The following is a 14,492-nucleotide window of genomic DNA, read 5'->3' as shown; positions in this document are numbered from 1 at the left end:
ATCAACTCTTATTTAAGCATTTTGATATTCTGAAAGCAATTCTGCACACCATATTCCTTGGCTAATCAATATCGTTTCTAAAACTCGATATATTTTGTTCACTCACGAAGTTTTCCGTGCATATTTTTATGTCATGCAACAATATTTCATGAAGGGCGTTTCGAATAAAAAGATGAATGTTCTGTTTTGTAATCAGCAAGTAACTGATTACTGCAGCGGGTAACACTGGTTAAACTTTAATATAGTTTATTCGCTAGTGTAGTACAGTGAAAAAAATCGATTGAATTGAAAAGAAGAATGAACTCTCGAGCAGTGTTACGTTAAAACATATAACGAGGAACGCCAACTGTTACTGACGTTCATACAAGTCGTCTATACTTAAACTACATTTACAAATATCTGATCGAGTTTGCTTTAATTACATCACGTACTTTATGAGGCGAAAAATGCGTTTTTGCTTTCAAAAGTTTTTTCGGATTTGTAAGTTTTGCAAGATGAGATGTTTGATTATGGTACTTCGTAAGTTTGCCCTAATTTTTTCATATCTCTTCCATGGGTTACTAAGTGTGTTCCGAAAAATACGTTTCAAGCGTTTGTTTACACTGCTGATGAAGTTCATTATCTTCATATGGGTTGGTGCTAAAATGTGTTTGCCCTCCCCCAGGCTAATGTTATCCATCACTCTAATTTTAGACTTAACCTTATTATATGTTTCATTGTTCCTCTGCTCCCCCCCTTACCAGATTAAGGAAAGTTGGAGACGGGACTGATCTTCCTTTATAAGTAGGGTTTATAAAACATACATTGCAAAATTTAACTTATTTGAAATCGTCTCATGGTGGAATAACGGTAAGTCGACCGCCTTATAACACTAAAATCCAGGGCTCAATTCCCGCGATGGTTACAGCAGATAGCCCAGTGTGGTTTTGTTCTAAAAAATAACCCTCTAAGGTTTCTTAGCAATTTTAAAAAAGACCCATATGGTGTGTTAATTTACCTTTCCACTGTTTAGTATTCAGATTAATGTTGTGCAAAAATAAATAAAAATAACAACATAAAAATTATAAAACTAGCACATCCAACAAAGGTATTTTATATATTTTAAATTATAGCTAGAAAAATTGCATAATATAAAGTTTAAAATATCGTACATTTTTATATCAAATTTTGAAAAGTGTTGCAATTCAAAAAACAATCAAACTGGAAGCACAGAATAATCAACAAAGAGAAAATCTTTTGTCGATTATTAAAGAAAAAGAAATAACAAATATCGTTCAAAAATTTCAAACCACATCTACATTGATTTAATTTAATTACAAAAAGAAAATAATTAATATTCAGCAAACATCAAATAACCCTAATTTAAAAATGAAATACCGAATTATTCGTAAACCAACTGTTTGTTTTGTCACTAACACTTAAGTTGTATAACTATTCGCTGATTTTATTTCTTGATTTGGGGATAGGGAGTATTTGCTTGTTGATCATCACCGAAAGTTTTTTGTAGTGAGAATGTGGATTTTGATAACAAATTTACAAACAACCCGAAGTTTCTTACAGACACGACATTGACAGCATACGTCCCTTTTTTGAGTTCATAACGCGTGATAACAGCAGTATTGTAGGTATCTCTGGCCTGTCTGTGTTTTCAAATTTCGCGTAAAGCTACACGAGGGCTATCTGCGCTAGCAGTTCCTAACTTAGCAGTGTGAGACTAGAGGGGAGGCAGCTAGTCATCACCGCCAACTTTTGGGCTACTCTTTTATTATCAACAATAGTGGAATTGGCCGTTACTTTATAACGCCCTCTAGGCTGAAAGGGCGAGCATGTTTCGTGTGACAGGGATTCGAACCTGCGACTCTCGGATTACGAGTCGAGCTATCTAACTTCATTGCCATGCCGGACCGTATCTCAAGTGTGTGTGGAATACGTTACTCCTTCTGCAAACAGTATACATTTAGAAACCATCAGTGTGTATATATATATATAGTTTCATTGGTGTACTTCATACACCTATCACTAAGTTTATACATATATGTAATCATAAGTTTTGTAATTACAAAACTGTGTATAAGGCTGTTTAGTTTTGAGCTGTATTTAGCTCTAATCCTTTCTTTGCTTTCAAGTGTTGTAAAAATAAACATTATACTTGGTACTAAGTAACAAATCACACATTATAACCAAATGGAGCTTGTTGTCACGAGATTTATTGTTCGATCGCAGATTTTTCCTAAAATCGAATCTTTAATGTGCTGATAATTAGTGACAAGAAAAGAAAAAAGAAACACATCTTAGAAATAGGTTATCTCATCAAAAGGTTTTTTTCCAGAAATGTGCGCTTTTAAAGATTATGAAAGTTAATTCAGTAAAAACAGAGAAAACTACAACGCGTCAGTGAACCGATGGTCATTGATTGTGTTCACCCTTGGAAACTAATAAATAGTTCGTATAAAAATATCTAAATAGAAGACCAAAGACATATGTATACTCATGAAAAAGATTTCGCTATCTTAGAGCTATTGAATTCTGTTTTTTTTTTTTTTTTTCTGAATTTCGCGCAAAGCTACTCGAGGGCTATCTGCTCTAGCCGTCCCTAATTTAGCAGTGTAAGACTAGAGGGAAGGCAGCTAGTCATCACGACCCACTGTCAACTCTTGAGCTACTCTTTTACTAACAGAAGTGGGATTGATCGTCACTTTATAATGCCCCCACGGCTGAAAGGACGAGCATCTTTGGTGCGACCGGGATTCGAACTCGCTACCCTTAGATTACGAGTCCAACGCCTTAACCCACCTGGCCATGCCGGGCCTTTATAAACTCTATGAGACATGATTATTCTCGAAGATTTGAAACACAGCCATGTCAGAAAAAAAGACATATTAAGCTATATGCTATGTCCACCCGGGGTATTGAATCTCGAATTTTAGCTTTATAAGTCCGTTGACTATTTTTAAAGTTAGCTACATATCCAAATTAACACGAGTTTATCTCACAACTGTGGTAAGCTCCACTTATTTAAAACATAACGTAAGATCTATTGGTCCATTTTGATTGTTGCACAATCTAAATCAAATTAATTAAAATACAACACTTAAAGCCAGTCCTTATTATTTATATACTTATCATGTTTTTCTTAAACTCATTTAAATTTACTGTCTCTACAACACTTGAATAGAACCCATTCTGAAGGTCAACCACAGTGTTAAAAAAATAAAACCATCTTAAATGAAAAATACTTCTACCCTGTCATAATGTATAGTTATGTCCCCTAATTCTACTATTATCATTATTAAATATGAAAAGAAATAATACATCAACACAATTAATTCCCTTTAGAATGTTAAACACCTGAATCAGATCTCCACTAACTCTTCTTTTTCAAGAGAAAATAACTTGAGATATTACAGTCTCTTTTCATAAGACAACTCTTCCATCCAAGTTACTCTAGTAATTCTTCTCCGTACCCTTTCCAACAGTTTGTGGTTCTTCTTTAGGTAAGGATTCCAAGACTGAACACAATATTCCATATGTGCCCTAACCAGTGAGCTGTACAATGAAATTATAATATCTTTAAACTTGTATTCAATATTCCTGTAGATACAACCTAAAATCTTATTTGCCCTACCACTAGCAACAGCACATATCTTGGATGGCTATAGAGACTATTACACTAAGATCCATTTCTTTAATGACACTGTTTAGGCTATTTCCACTCAATTTATATTCACATCTCAAATCAAGATGACATATTTACATTGTCTTGCATTTGTTATAAAACCCATCTGCCATTTACTTGCATAACTCAGTAAATGATCTAAATCCTTTTGTAAAGCAACAACATCCTCTTCACATCTAACAACACCAAAGACCTTAATATCATCTGCAAATTTAAGTAATTCATTGACTATTCCTTCATCTATGTCACCAATGTAAATCAAAAAGAGTAAAGGTCCTGAGATTGAGCCGTGAGATACTCCACTTGAGACATCAATCCAGTTTGACTGAACTCCATTTGTAACAACCTTCTGCTTTCTTACATCCAGCCCCTCTTCTATCAAATTTCCTAATTTATTCTTTACGTCTATAGAAACACTTTGTTACAAATATTTTGTATGGTATATTGTTATATGCTTTCTGAAAATCCAGATACCAAATCCTCATCTACATAAGCATTAACTTTTCCAAAGAACGTTAAAAGATTTTTAAGGTAAGATTTTCTCTTATTGTTGACTATTCAATAAAATTATACACTTTGTTAAATGACTTTGCAAAGTGTCTTTTACTAGAAGTTACAATTTTTCTTCAAGTGATATCAGAGTAATAAGCTTATAATTGCTAGAAAAGTTTTATCTCCATCCTTTTTTCTTAACAAGCTCAGAATTAGTGTCAGCATCTATTCGATCTTGTTTATATCTATTAGATGTTTAGGATGATGAGTATACCATACCATTTTATTTCTGTAGTTAATATTTTTATCTTGAATTTTTGAACATTTTTCACGTCTCATCAGTGTCTCCAAAAAACTTAGCTGTCTAGTTTACAAAATATAATTCATGTCACGTAACTTCAAGATTTGTAAACATATTATTATTTTTTCGGTCTTCATAGACAGTATCGAACTTGATGGAGCAACAATCACTTGCACTTAGAAGTTCCTTAATTTTACCCTCTCGATCATTTATCATTTATTAAATTAATAATAAATCTAAAATATCATTGTTTTTAGCAGGTTTCTTGAATAATTGGTGAAGAAAGCCATCCTGAACAGCTTTCAAAAGCCTTTCATCCTCATGGTTTGGCTTTAGCATTTTCCACTGTATATGCCTGAAATAAAAGTCACCCATAATTATTATTTCTTTAACAGCTAAAGTCCTAATCTTATTGTAAAGTTTCTCACTAATTTCATCAGTATCATTTGGTGGTCTGTAACAAATTTCCACTAAAAACCTTTTTCTTTTATAACCACTAAGAGAAACCGAAACGTATTCAGTCGCCTTGCTATTTAATATTCTCAACTTCAGGAGGATGTAACTTACATTTCATATGTAAAGCCACTCCTCTGCCGTCTTTAATACTCTATCCCTAATTAAATAACCAGTATCTAAGTTCAACGATGTTCCAGTTACTCCCATTACATCAAAATTTTCCATTCCTGGTAATGCTCTAAAGTCATGTATTTTATTTCTTATACTTCTAGCATTAAAACAATAACAATTAAGCCTATCGTTGTAACTGCTTCTATACTCATTTCCTATAGTAAACTTTTCTCCACTTACAACTGACTTAATAGCACCTAACCCTATTTAAATGTAAACCGTTAATTCCTGAAAGCTCCTTTACTTCACTGAAACCCACCCACAAGTCCAATCAACTTATATTTTCACCCTTACCCAACAATTCTTTCCCATAAAGCATATAAAATCATTAAAATTAACGAGGTTTTGTTATTCTGAGAAGCAAAGAGTGAAACGATCGGGGTTACTTGCTATTAATATTTTTTCATATGCTTTAAATGAAAGTTTGGTTTGGTTTCTTTTGAAGTTCGCGCAAAGCTATATGAGGGTTATCTGCGCTAGCCGTCCCTAATTTTGCAGTGTAAGACTAGAGGAAAGGCAGCTAGTCATCACCACCAGCCGCCAACTCTTTGGCTACTCTTTTACCAACGAATAGTGGGATTGACTGTCACTTTATAACGCCCCATGGCTGAAAGGGAAGCATGTTTGGTGTGACGGGGATTCGAACTCACGACCCTCGGATTACGAGTCAAGTTCCTTAACCACCTGGTCATGGCGGGTATTAAGTGAGAAAATTGTTGTCAAAAATATTACGTCAATCACAAAGTCCATTTTATAACGTCACTGTTATTTCATGAAATTAAACAATATTTTAATCAAATTAACTTTTATCTCTTTCTTTCGTCTAATACCATGGTCTAATGATTGGAAATCCAAGGTTTCATGATTCGCGACCCGTTGATGTAGAAACTTGTTTCGCACTTTGGGACTGTACCTGTAATCAGGTAGAAGTAATCTAAAATGTGGCTTTGATTAGCTGCCTTTTCTATACTCTAATGGAAATTTAACCTTTGTGTAACTCTACCTGAAAATTCTCAAATAAATTTATGACGTGAATGGATTTTAGTTTAAAATATACATCTGCAACGAAATGTATTCTTACACGTTTTGTGTAAAGTGTGAAAGTGTGTGTAAGGCCTGAAAGATAAAGTCTTAATCGTTGTAATTTATTTATATGCCAATTAAATGAAAAATATATAATGGTCATTTAAGTTTAACCGAATATTCAAACTTACGTGCTCCAGGTAAAACAATAAAATTTTTTTTAATGTTTTACAGTAGTTTAAGGAAAGGCACGATATAGTCAGGTGGTTAAGGCGTTCGACTTACGTTCTGAGGGTCACGGATTCGAATCCCCGTCGCACGAAACGTGCTCGCCCCTTCAGCTGTAAGGGCGTTTCAATGTGACAATCAATCCCAGTATTCGTTGATAAAAGAGTAGCCCAAGAGTTGGCGGTGGGTAATGATGACTATCTGCCTTCCCTCTAGACTTACACTGCTAAATTAGGGACAAATAACCCTCTTGTAACTTTGCACGAAATTCGAAAACAAACTATTATACATAATATGCACAATTTAATATTTTGTGTGTGCAAAAGATTGAATTAAAAAACAAGTGATAGTAATCAACAAATTTTTAATAGATCTCACATTTCCATTGTTTATTTAGTATCTTATGTTTGAAGTATATAAAGGTCAGGATACAAAACAAAAAGTTCATAAAAGTGGAATTGTTTATTTTAATAACTAAACTTTAATAATTAATTTTCTTGTTTCCCCACATACTACAAATGATGGATAGTAGCTGTATGATTAAAAAGACTTATAAAATAGTCTGCAAGGAAAGTTATTAAAATCATACAAAAAAAAAAAAAACACCAGAACAGTTAAATGTAAATCTTAGAATAACATATACTTAGTAATTTGAAAGACTCTGCATGTCTTCTGGCTTTCAGAAGTCAAGCATCAATGAAGACAGAATGCATTGAGCTATCCCAACTTTCAATTTGATATGGTTTTAAGGAAATAAATATGTATCAGATAATTGTCATGGTCCTTGACAGTTCATTCTTGGTTAGGATTACGGTCAATGCATGTTTTCTTCATAAGATGATTTATGATATGTTTTGTCAAGATAATCAACACAAACAAGGTGTTAGTAGATACAAATCTTAACAAAATGGCACACTGAAAACAAATGTCTATCAACGGGTTCAAAAATAAGTCGTGCGCGAGCGCGCTCACAAACATAGATGCGTTGGTAAAGTTGAAATAAATGAAAGATTATTAGATTTCGGGAAACTTGCGATGTTAAGACACGATTGTAAACATATTTTAACATCTAATACTATAAATATTGTTCTAAAATATTAGTTTTCAATCGAATATTTGTTCGAAAACTTAAGCATATCTCATAAATACTCCACGATATCACACTTCACAGACGGGAAAGAGGAGTACATAGGAGCAGTATGGTCTCTCGCGGGATATTTAGTTAAAGTTTGATCATCATTCACAGTACGATTCAAGTAAGGGAATAGTGGAGGTATCGCTCCTCCATCCGTTCTTCGAGTATGTATCACTGGTACACATGGATCACAAGGACCTTCGGTATTTGTCGTCGTTAGAAGGTGCAGTGTTCCAAGACTTTTAGCTCTTTCTCGATTATTTTTTCTACTAAGACTTGAAGAATCTTGTCCTGGAAAAATAACAAAACATATATTTTGACCAGTCAAAGAACATGTTTAATATATACATTTTTTTCATTTTCATAAAAAAGTCATTACAAACATTTAATAAATAATATATTTAAACTTCACAACAAAATTATAAAACACTGAAACGACAATAAACTTCAGCTCTACTTCGATACGTGTTAATGGAAACGTACTTTTTTATACATGCCCAGTCATTATATGCAGTCCAATGCCAGATTTCACGTTTCTTAGTAACAGCGTTACAAGAATATTTTAAGTAAATTGTAGATTAGTACAAACGCTACTATTTTTACAATATAGGTTATTTCAAACGACAAATTGATTTTGAAGCCATTAATTAGTTAATAACTATCATACTACTTGTAATTATTCTAAGAGCAACTCCAAAACTGTAGAAGTATCTTCCAATAAAGGCGTATATGTATTTCACGTACAATCAAACAAGATATAGTAAAATGAAAGAATTGTTTTTTTGTTTTTCTTTAACTCCGCGTGAAGCTTCACGAGGGATATCTACGCTAGCCGTCCCTAATTTAGCAGGTAAGACTAGAGGAAAGACAACTAGTCATCACCGCCCACCGCCAACTCTTGAGCTGTGCTTTTACCAATGAAAGTGGAATTGACTGTAAACTTTATAACGCCCCCACGGCTCAAAGATCAAGCATGTTTAGTGTAACGAGGATTCGATTTCGCAACCATCAGATTACGAGTCGAGTGCCCTAATCACCTGGCCATACCGGGCCTAAAATGAAGAAAAAAAGGCGGATATCAAAAAACAAAACAAAACCTTCTTGTTAAATACAAAGAACATATAAGCCCTTAGACGTACTGTTCAGCCATCGAAGGTGAAGCAGAAAAATCTTACTTTAATTGTATCGAACTTTAATTCGTCTATAGTGAGTCTTTGTTAGAAGGTTTGTCGAAACAACTTAAAATCAATGAAACAAAAGAATGAAAATCCTAAGTAAAGTAAACCAGTTTTCAAGTTTTGGATGGAAGTAATGGTTGTGAAGAAGAGATCCAGAGACATAAAGCACGTAAAATAAAGTAATACGATCGTGATTAAACATAATAATTTGTTCTGAATTTCGCCCAAAGATACACAAGGGCTATCTGCGCTAGGTATCTATAATTTAGCAGTGTAAGGTTAGAGAGCATGCAACTAGTCATCACCACCCACTGCCAACTTATGGGCTACTAATGAGTAGTGAGATTGAGCGTAGGCATTGTAACGTCTCCAAGGCTGAGAGGCCGAGCACGTTTAGTGTCACTGGGATTCGAACTCGCGATTCTCAGATTAGGAGTCGAGAGCCGTAAGCACCGTGCCAATTAAACATGATAGTTGCGTTCAAGAATATCAGTTAGAACGAGCTTATTTAAAGGATGTCTGCATGTTAATAATGTCAAAAAATTTAACTGATTTTATTATTTGTTTTCTTCCACACGTATTGAACAATTTATTCAAAGTCAAAGGATTATGATACGGATACAACAGGCTCATCAAACGTATCAGTGTTTTCGTGATTTTTATAGAACTTTAAATGATAAACAAATACCTTTTTGTGAAATCCTTGAACCCGATTCTTCGACGTCTTCGTCGCATGAAGATGACATCCCGTTTACTATCACCCTCTGGTGGAAACTCCTGATGGCTCGAGTATATGAAGTATCATCAGACTCTATACGAACATCTCGATCTTTACGTGAAGCATTTTTTTGTAAGCTGGAGGACTCACTACTGCTTTCAGATTCAGAATCCATGTATTTAATCGTTTGACTAATTTTTTCTGTTATCGATAGGGGGTGCATTTCTATAGTCGTTGTTAAACTATTTTCTTTAAATCTTATTTTTCTACCTTCTGGTGTTAAGGGCACTAAAGCAGAATTAGATTCGTTTTGATGAGCGCATCTTTGTTTCGTGTGTTCTACATTTGTTCCAGTTGTTTCTTCGGAGTTCCTAGGTTCAACGATAAAGATTTAGTAAGCAATCACTTTCAAGTATATAAAAGCCTCAGAAATAATTTCGTGTTAGAGGGTTAAAAATAAAAATATCAAATTACCCCATTTCTTTTAAAATATGTAATATCACATTATCAAATATATTGATGCACATTAAGAAATTATGTGTTTTGTTTTACTTTTTACCTAAGTATCAAAATGCTGACGTTCAATAATTTATTTGTAAAAATAATCAATATTTAAATCAGACAACAAATATCTCACCCGGGTATCGAAATTTGGGTTTTAACGGTATAAATCTGCAGACATTCCGCTGTATCATTGGAAGACCTGTTTTTATTGCTTGATATTTGTACTTCATTTCGATCTTTTGACAAAAACGAAACGTTTGACATTTTCACTTTATTTCATCTAGGTAATAAACATTGAAATTCTTGACATTTTACGCTTTGTTTAATTTCGTTTGTACAAATTAGTGTACCTGACATTTACACAAGAAATAATGAATAACAGTAGAAAGTGTTGTATAATTTTAAACTCAATTTACACAAGGTACAATACAACAAACAAACAAACAATCTGTGGCCGACAACAGATTATTCCTTGTATGTTTTCATGAAAGTTAACGTGCAACGCAATTATAAAGTGGCATCTGTAAGTGATTTAGGTTTGAATAGTGTGTTGTGATGAATGCAAATAATCATAATTATAACCTGTGAGTTCAATACTTTGGTGTTTTCAAGAACAAATCACATGGATTATACTTATAAGCAAATGATATTTTCTTAAAATAATTTTACACGTTTCAATTGGTAACATCCCACCCATATTTTAGCGAATTCGATTGTTTGTGAAAAGAAAGCTATCTGTGCTATGTCCACTATGGGGAATCTAACTTCGGGTTCTGATGTTGTTATTTTAAATTTGTATGACAAAGCTGGGAGGAACAGGTTGTACTTTAAAGAAAACATGTTGAAAAGTGATAATTGGTTAGTCACATCTTCAACATTGTTAGGGTACGTTTCTTGTTTGTAGTCTGATACGACTGACCTAAAGGAAATAAAATCCCCTTTCTTCCGTAAACTCCATACATAATAAACTCGAGCAAAGTGAACAGATCTAAAACAGTCAATAAATGGAATGTTTATAAACCCAACTTTTACTGACTCCAACTTACGAAGGTAAAGATATCAAGAATGATGAAAATCTTACTCTTTTCTTAATTCTTATGAAAAGAAAGTGGCAAAGGTTCCTTATATAGATTATTTTACAACCAACTAAAATGAGAGCGAGAAAAATATTGAATAATTGTACAATTGGAAAAATAATTTAAGTAAAATCTTGAAAAAAAATGTTCTTCCAAAAAATATTGTCGTATAATAAGTTACAGGTGAGTAAACAAGTCACAACCCTAGCTTTTTACACAAAATAAAGTAAGATACAAATGAATATAATGCCATATAAATCAGTATCTGTGGAAAATTGCCAATTTGAATCTTTACAGAGTTTCGTTAGTGAAATTAAATTCATAGTGATGCCTATAAATATATATGTGTGAAATTTCATCTACGATCAATTATAAAATGTAACACTTTGAAATGTATGGCGCATGTGAATCTATAAAATAATTATACCACATCTTAAACTCATGCTAGCATTTAAGATGTAGGATTTAGGTTCAGTTTTTCATCACCCACTTTGTAATTAAGTACATATTTCAATCTCTTCCTTGTATATATATATATATATATGTAATTCAATAAAAATACATTTTATATGTTACGAAGTAGCTTTACATTTAAATTTTTATTGAGAAGTTATCTACAATTAAAACACTGTCCGAAACGTAAAAATAATGTTTATAGTTAGTTTACCTTGGAAAAGGTAGGTGGTGACAAAGTTATAGCTACTATAATTCTTTCTACCGATTGAAAATGTAAATTTAAATTAAGATATAGTAAATTATTACATTACCATAGCAACGAACGCTGTGAAAAATCTTCCTTACTTGGATGAGATATTTTACTAAAGGCCTCTTCCTCTTTTATAATGTAAGAACTGACAACTAGCACACAACGAAACAAACAGTGTTAGTTTTATAACGTTTGATCACTGAAACACAGTCAGGTATATCACGTTAATTAAACACATGTTAACAATGAATCAAAGAAATATACAACGTTACTTATATAAAGTTTGAGCAAAAGAACATAAAAATACATATATACAATGTTAGTTACACAAAGTTTAACCAGTGGAACACAGTGAAATATATAACTTTAGCCATAAAATGTTTAATTTCAACCACGCGAAGGAAGGTACAACGTTACAATTATTAACTTTCTGATAATTGAAACACAAAGTTATGAACAAATTTTAACTACTGAAATTCAAACAAGCATTTCATATTTTGTTGCATCAAAGGTTTGCTGCTAAAACAAAAAAAATATCGACAGATAAAAAGATTTAATAAACAGAAATCCGTTGATATGTGTATAACGTTGTTTAGACACAGTTTAGTTACTGTAACAACTAACAAACATATAACTTTGTTGAGCAAAACTGGACCAGTGAAATATACTAAGCTGGTTAAATAAATTTGTTCTTTCAAACACAAATTCACACTGCATGAATCACACAAGATTGGTTTGTTTTGAATTTCACGCAAAGCTACACAAGGACTATCTTCGCTAATCGTTACTCTCATAACAGTTAGAGGGAAGGCAGCAAGTCAACAACATTCACCACTAACTGTTAGGCTACTCTTTTGCCAACAAATAGTGGGATTGACCGTCACACCTTGACGCTTGTAACATAATATTATAGAAGTTATATTTTTCATTCTGTGATTTGAAATACTTAAGATTATTATTAAGCCAGTGCCTTCTTTACTATAAAAATAACTTAGTTTTAAATTGTGAAATCTGAAGGGAGACAGAAAATCGATTAACGCTTTATCACAATAACATTTTGTGATTCACTAAATTACATCTAATACTGAGCTTAATTCTATTATGTGTAATTTATAGATCACATCACTGAATTTACGAGCTTTTATATTTGATAGTTATAAAGTTGAGAGAAACAGCCAAGATTATGTAGCCTATAAAGCTGAACAATCTAGCTTTTGTTTCATAAATTTCAATCATTTTTTTATTTTTTATTCAACAAGAATATATTATCAAGAATAAATAAAGGATATCTGCTTGGTTGTCAGTTAAGATTATAATTTGTGACTTATGATAAGCGTGCATAATATTACCTGTCGAACTCTATATTTGCTGCATGTACAGTTACCAACCTTTTGATAAATTCTCACAAGTACTATCAGCCGATGAGGAGGAATTTTCAGAAATTGTTGTTATAGCGTGTTTGATCATTACTAATGGTTCTTCCATTTCTTTCAGCTCTAGGACTAAAGTTTGAAGTTCAATAGATTTCTGCAAAAACAATCGTTATGATATAATTGATTAGATTCCTTAAAAATATTTAATATAAAATATTATATGAAGAACATTGTTTGAAATATTAATTACAATTAATTCACGTTAAATAGTATTTACTGCTTTTGAAAAAGCTTATGTTAAAATAATTAAGTGTAAAGCCAAGATACATTGGTTCATAAATAAACAAACAACGAAATACTCTTTGATAAAAGTGCATTATTTCATGCTGTTCTCAAGATATACACAATACATTACTATTTCTGGCTCAATTCTGCCCAACAGTTCTCAGTGGAATTACAATCTGTAAACATTGCTGGCCATGAAAGTCTTGTACTGTTCTCATGATTGAGATAATCATATACTATGTGCACATTATAACCAGTGGCATTGCCATTCTGGAAAACAAAATTGTTGCTATACGTTGCTTTAGCACATGGCAGAAATCTCGTCTCCATGTAGAAGGCGCCACTGACGTTTCACTGGAGGATATAAAGATCACTTTTCCCACCACAGTGAATAGCTGCCCAAACATGTACTGCACCACTTCCTATGGGAAAGGCGGTCTTTCTTCATCTGTTCTCCAGACAAACGACGATCATGAAGTCTACTATCAACTTTAACAAGCCAGAAACAGAACTCATCTGAAAATATAAAATGTCGCCAGTGTCCTAATTATAAGTTGGCATGTTTTCTTGCCCAAGTAACACGGTGACAGCAGTGAATTCTGGTTAAATCGGTTTGCAGACAGCTCTCCTTGGTTTGGTTTGGCGTTTTCTGAGTTTCGCGCAAAGTTACACGAGAGTTATCTTTGCTAGCCGTCCCTAATTTTGCGGCGTAAGACTAGAGGAAAGGCAGCTAGTCATCACCACCCACCGCCAACTCTTGGGCTACTCTTTTACCAACGAATAGTGGAATTAACCGTCGTATTATAACGTCCTCACGGCTGAAAGGGCGAGCATGTTTGTTGTGATGGGAATTCGAACCCGCGACCCTCGTATTACGAGCCGTGTGCCTTAACCACCTGGTCATGCCAGGCTAACCCATATAAAGTGACCTTGTTTGTTCAGTATTCTACTCACTGTTCTTTTGGATATCCTGTGAGATGTTGCCAGACTTGTTTCTATATTAACGTGTTAATTTGATCAAAACACTGTCATCTCAATCAGCAATTTTTCTGCGCCTTTCTGCCTGGAATAATGTTTCCTGTAGTTCGATGATGTTACTGAATTTCGTGTACCCACTGAGTGTACCCTACTATTCTGGTAATATCCACTTGTTTCTACACCAAATACAGA

At 33.3% G+C, this 14,492-nt stretch overlaps 1 protein-coding gene across 1 annotated transcript in view; it reads right to left on the bottom strand.

Annotated features, from left to right (window-relative positions):
* Positions 1-6,762: 6,762 nt before the first annotated feature.
* Positions 6,763-14,492, bottom strand: part of LOC143223205 (gamma-aminobutyric acid type B receptor subunit 2-like) — a 245,278-nt gene continuing 237,548 nt past the window's right edge. The window contains exons 17-20 of the mRNA XM_076450812.1: positions 13,053-13,191; positions 11,726-11,816; positions 9,349-9,749; positions 6,763-7,773 (exon numbers count right to left, since the gene is read on the bottom strand). Of these exons, the coding sequence (XP_076306927.1) occupies positions 7,487-7,773; positions 9,349-9,749; positions 11,726-11,816; positions 13,053-13,191 (918 nt within the window). The 3' untranslated portion in view covers positions 6,763-7,486. The remainder of the gene's footprint in view (positions 7,774-9,348; positions 9,750-11,725; positions 11,817-13,052; positions 13,192-14,492) is intronic.

The sequence above is a fragment of the Tachypleus tridentatus genome, chromosome 8, assembly GCF_004210375.1.
Source record: "Tachypleus tridentatus isolate NWPU-2018 chromosome 8, ASM421037v1, whole genome shotgun sequence".
NCBI classification, from domain to species: domain Eukaryota; kingdom Metazoa; phylum Arthropoda; class Merostomata; order Xiphosura; family Limulidae; genus Tachypleus; species Tachypleus tridentatus.
Note: the sequence above shows the minus strand (reverse complement) of the source record. Positions and strands in the feature narration are given on the sequence as shown.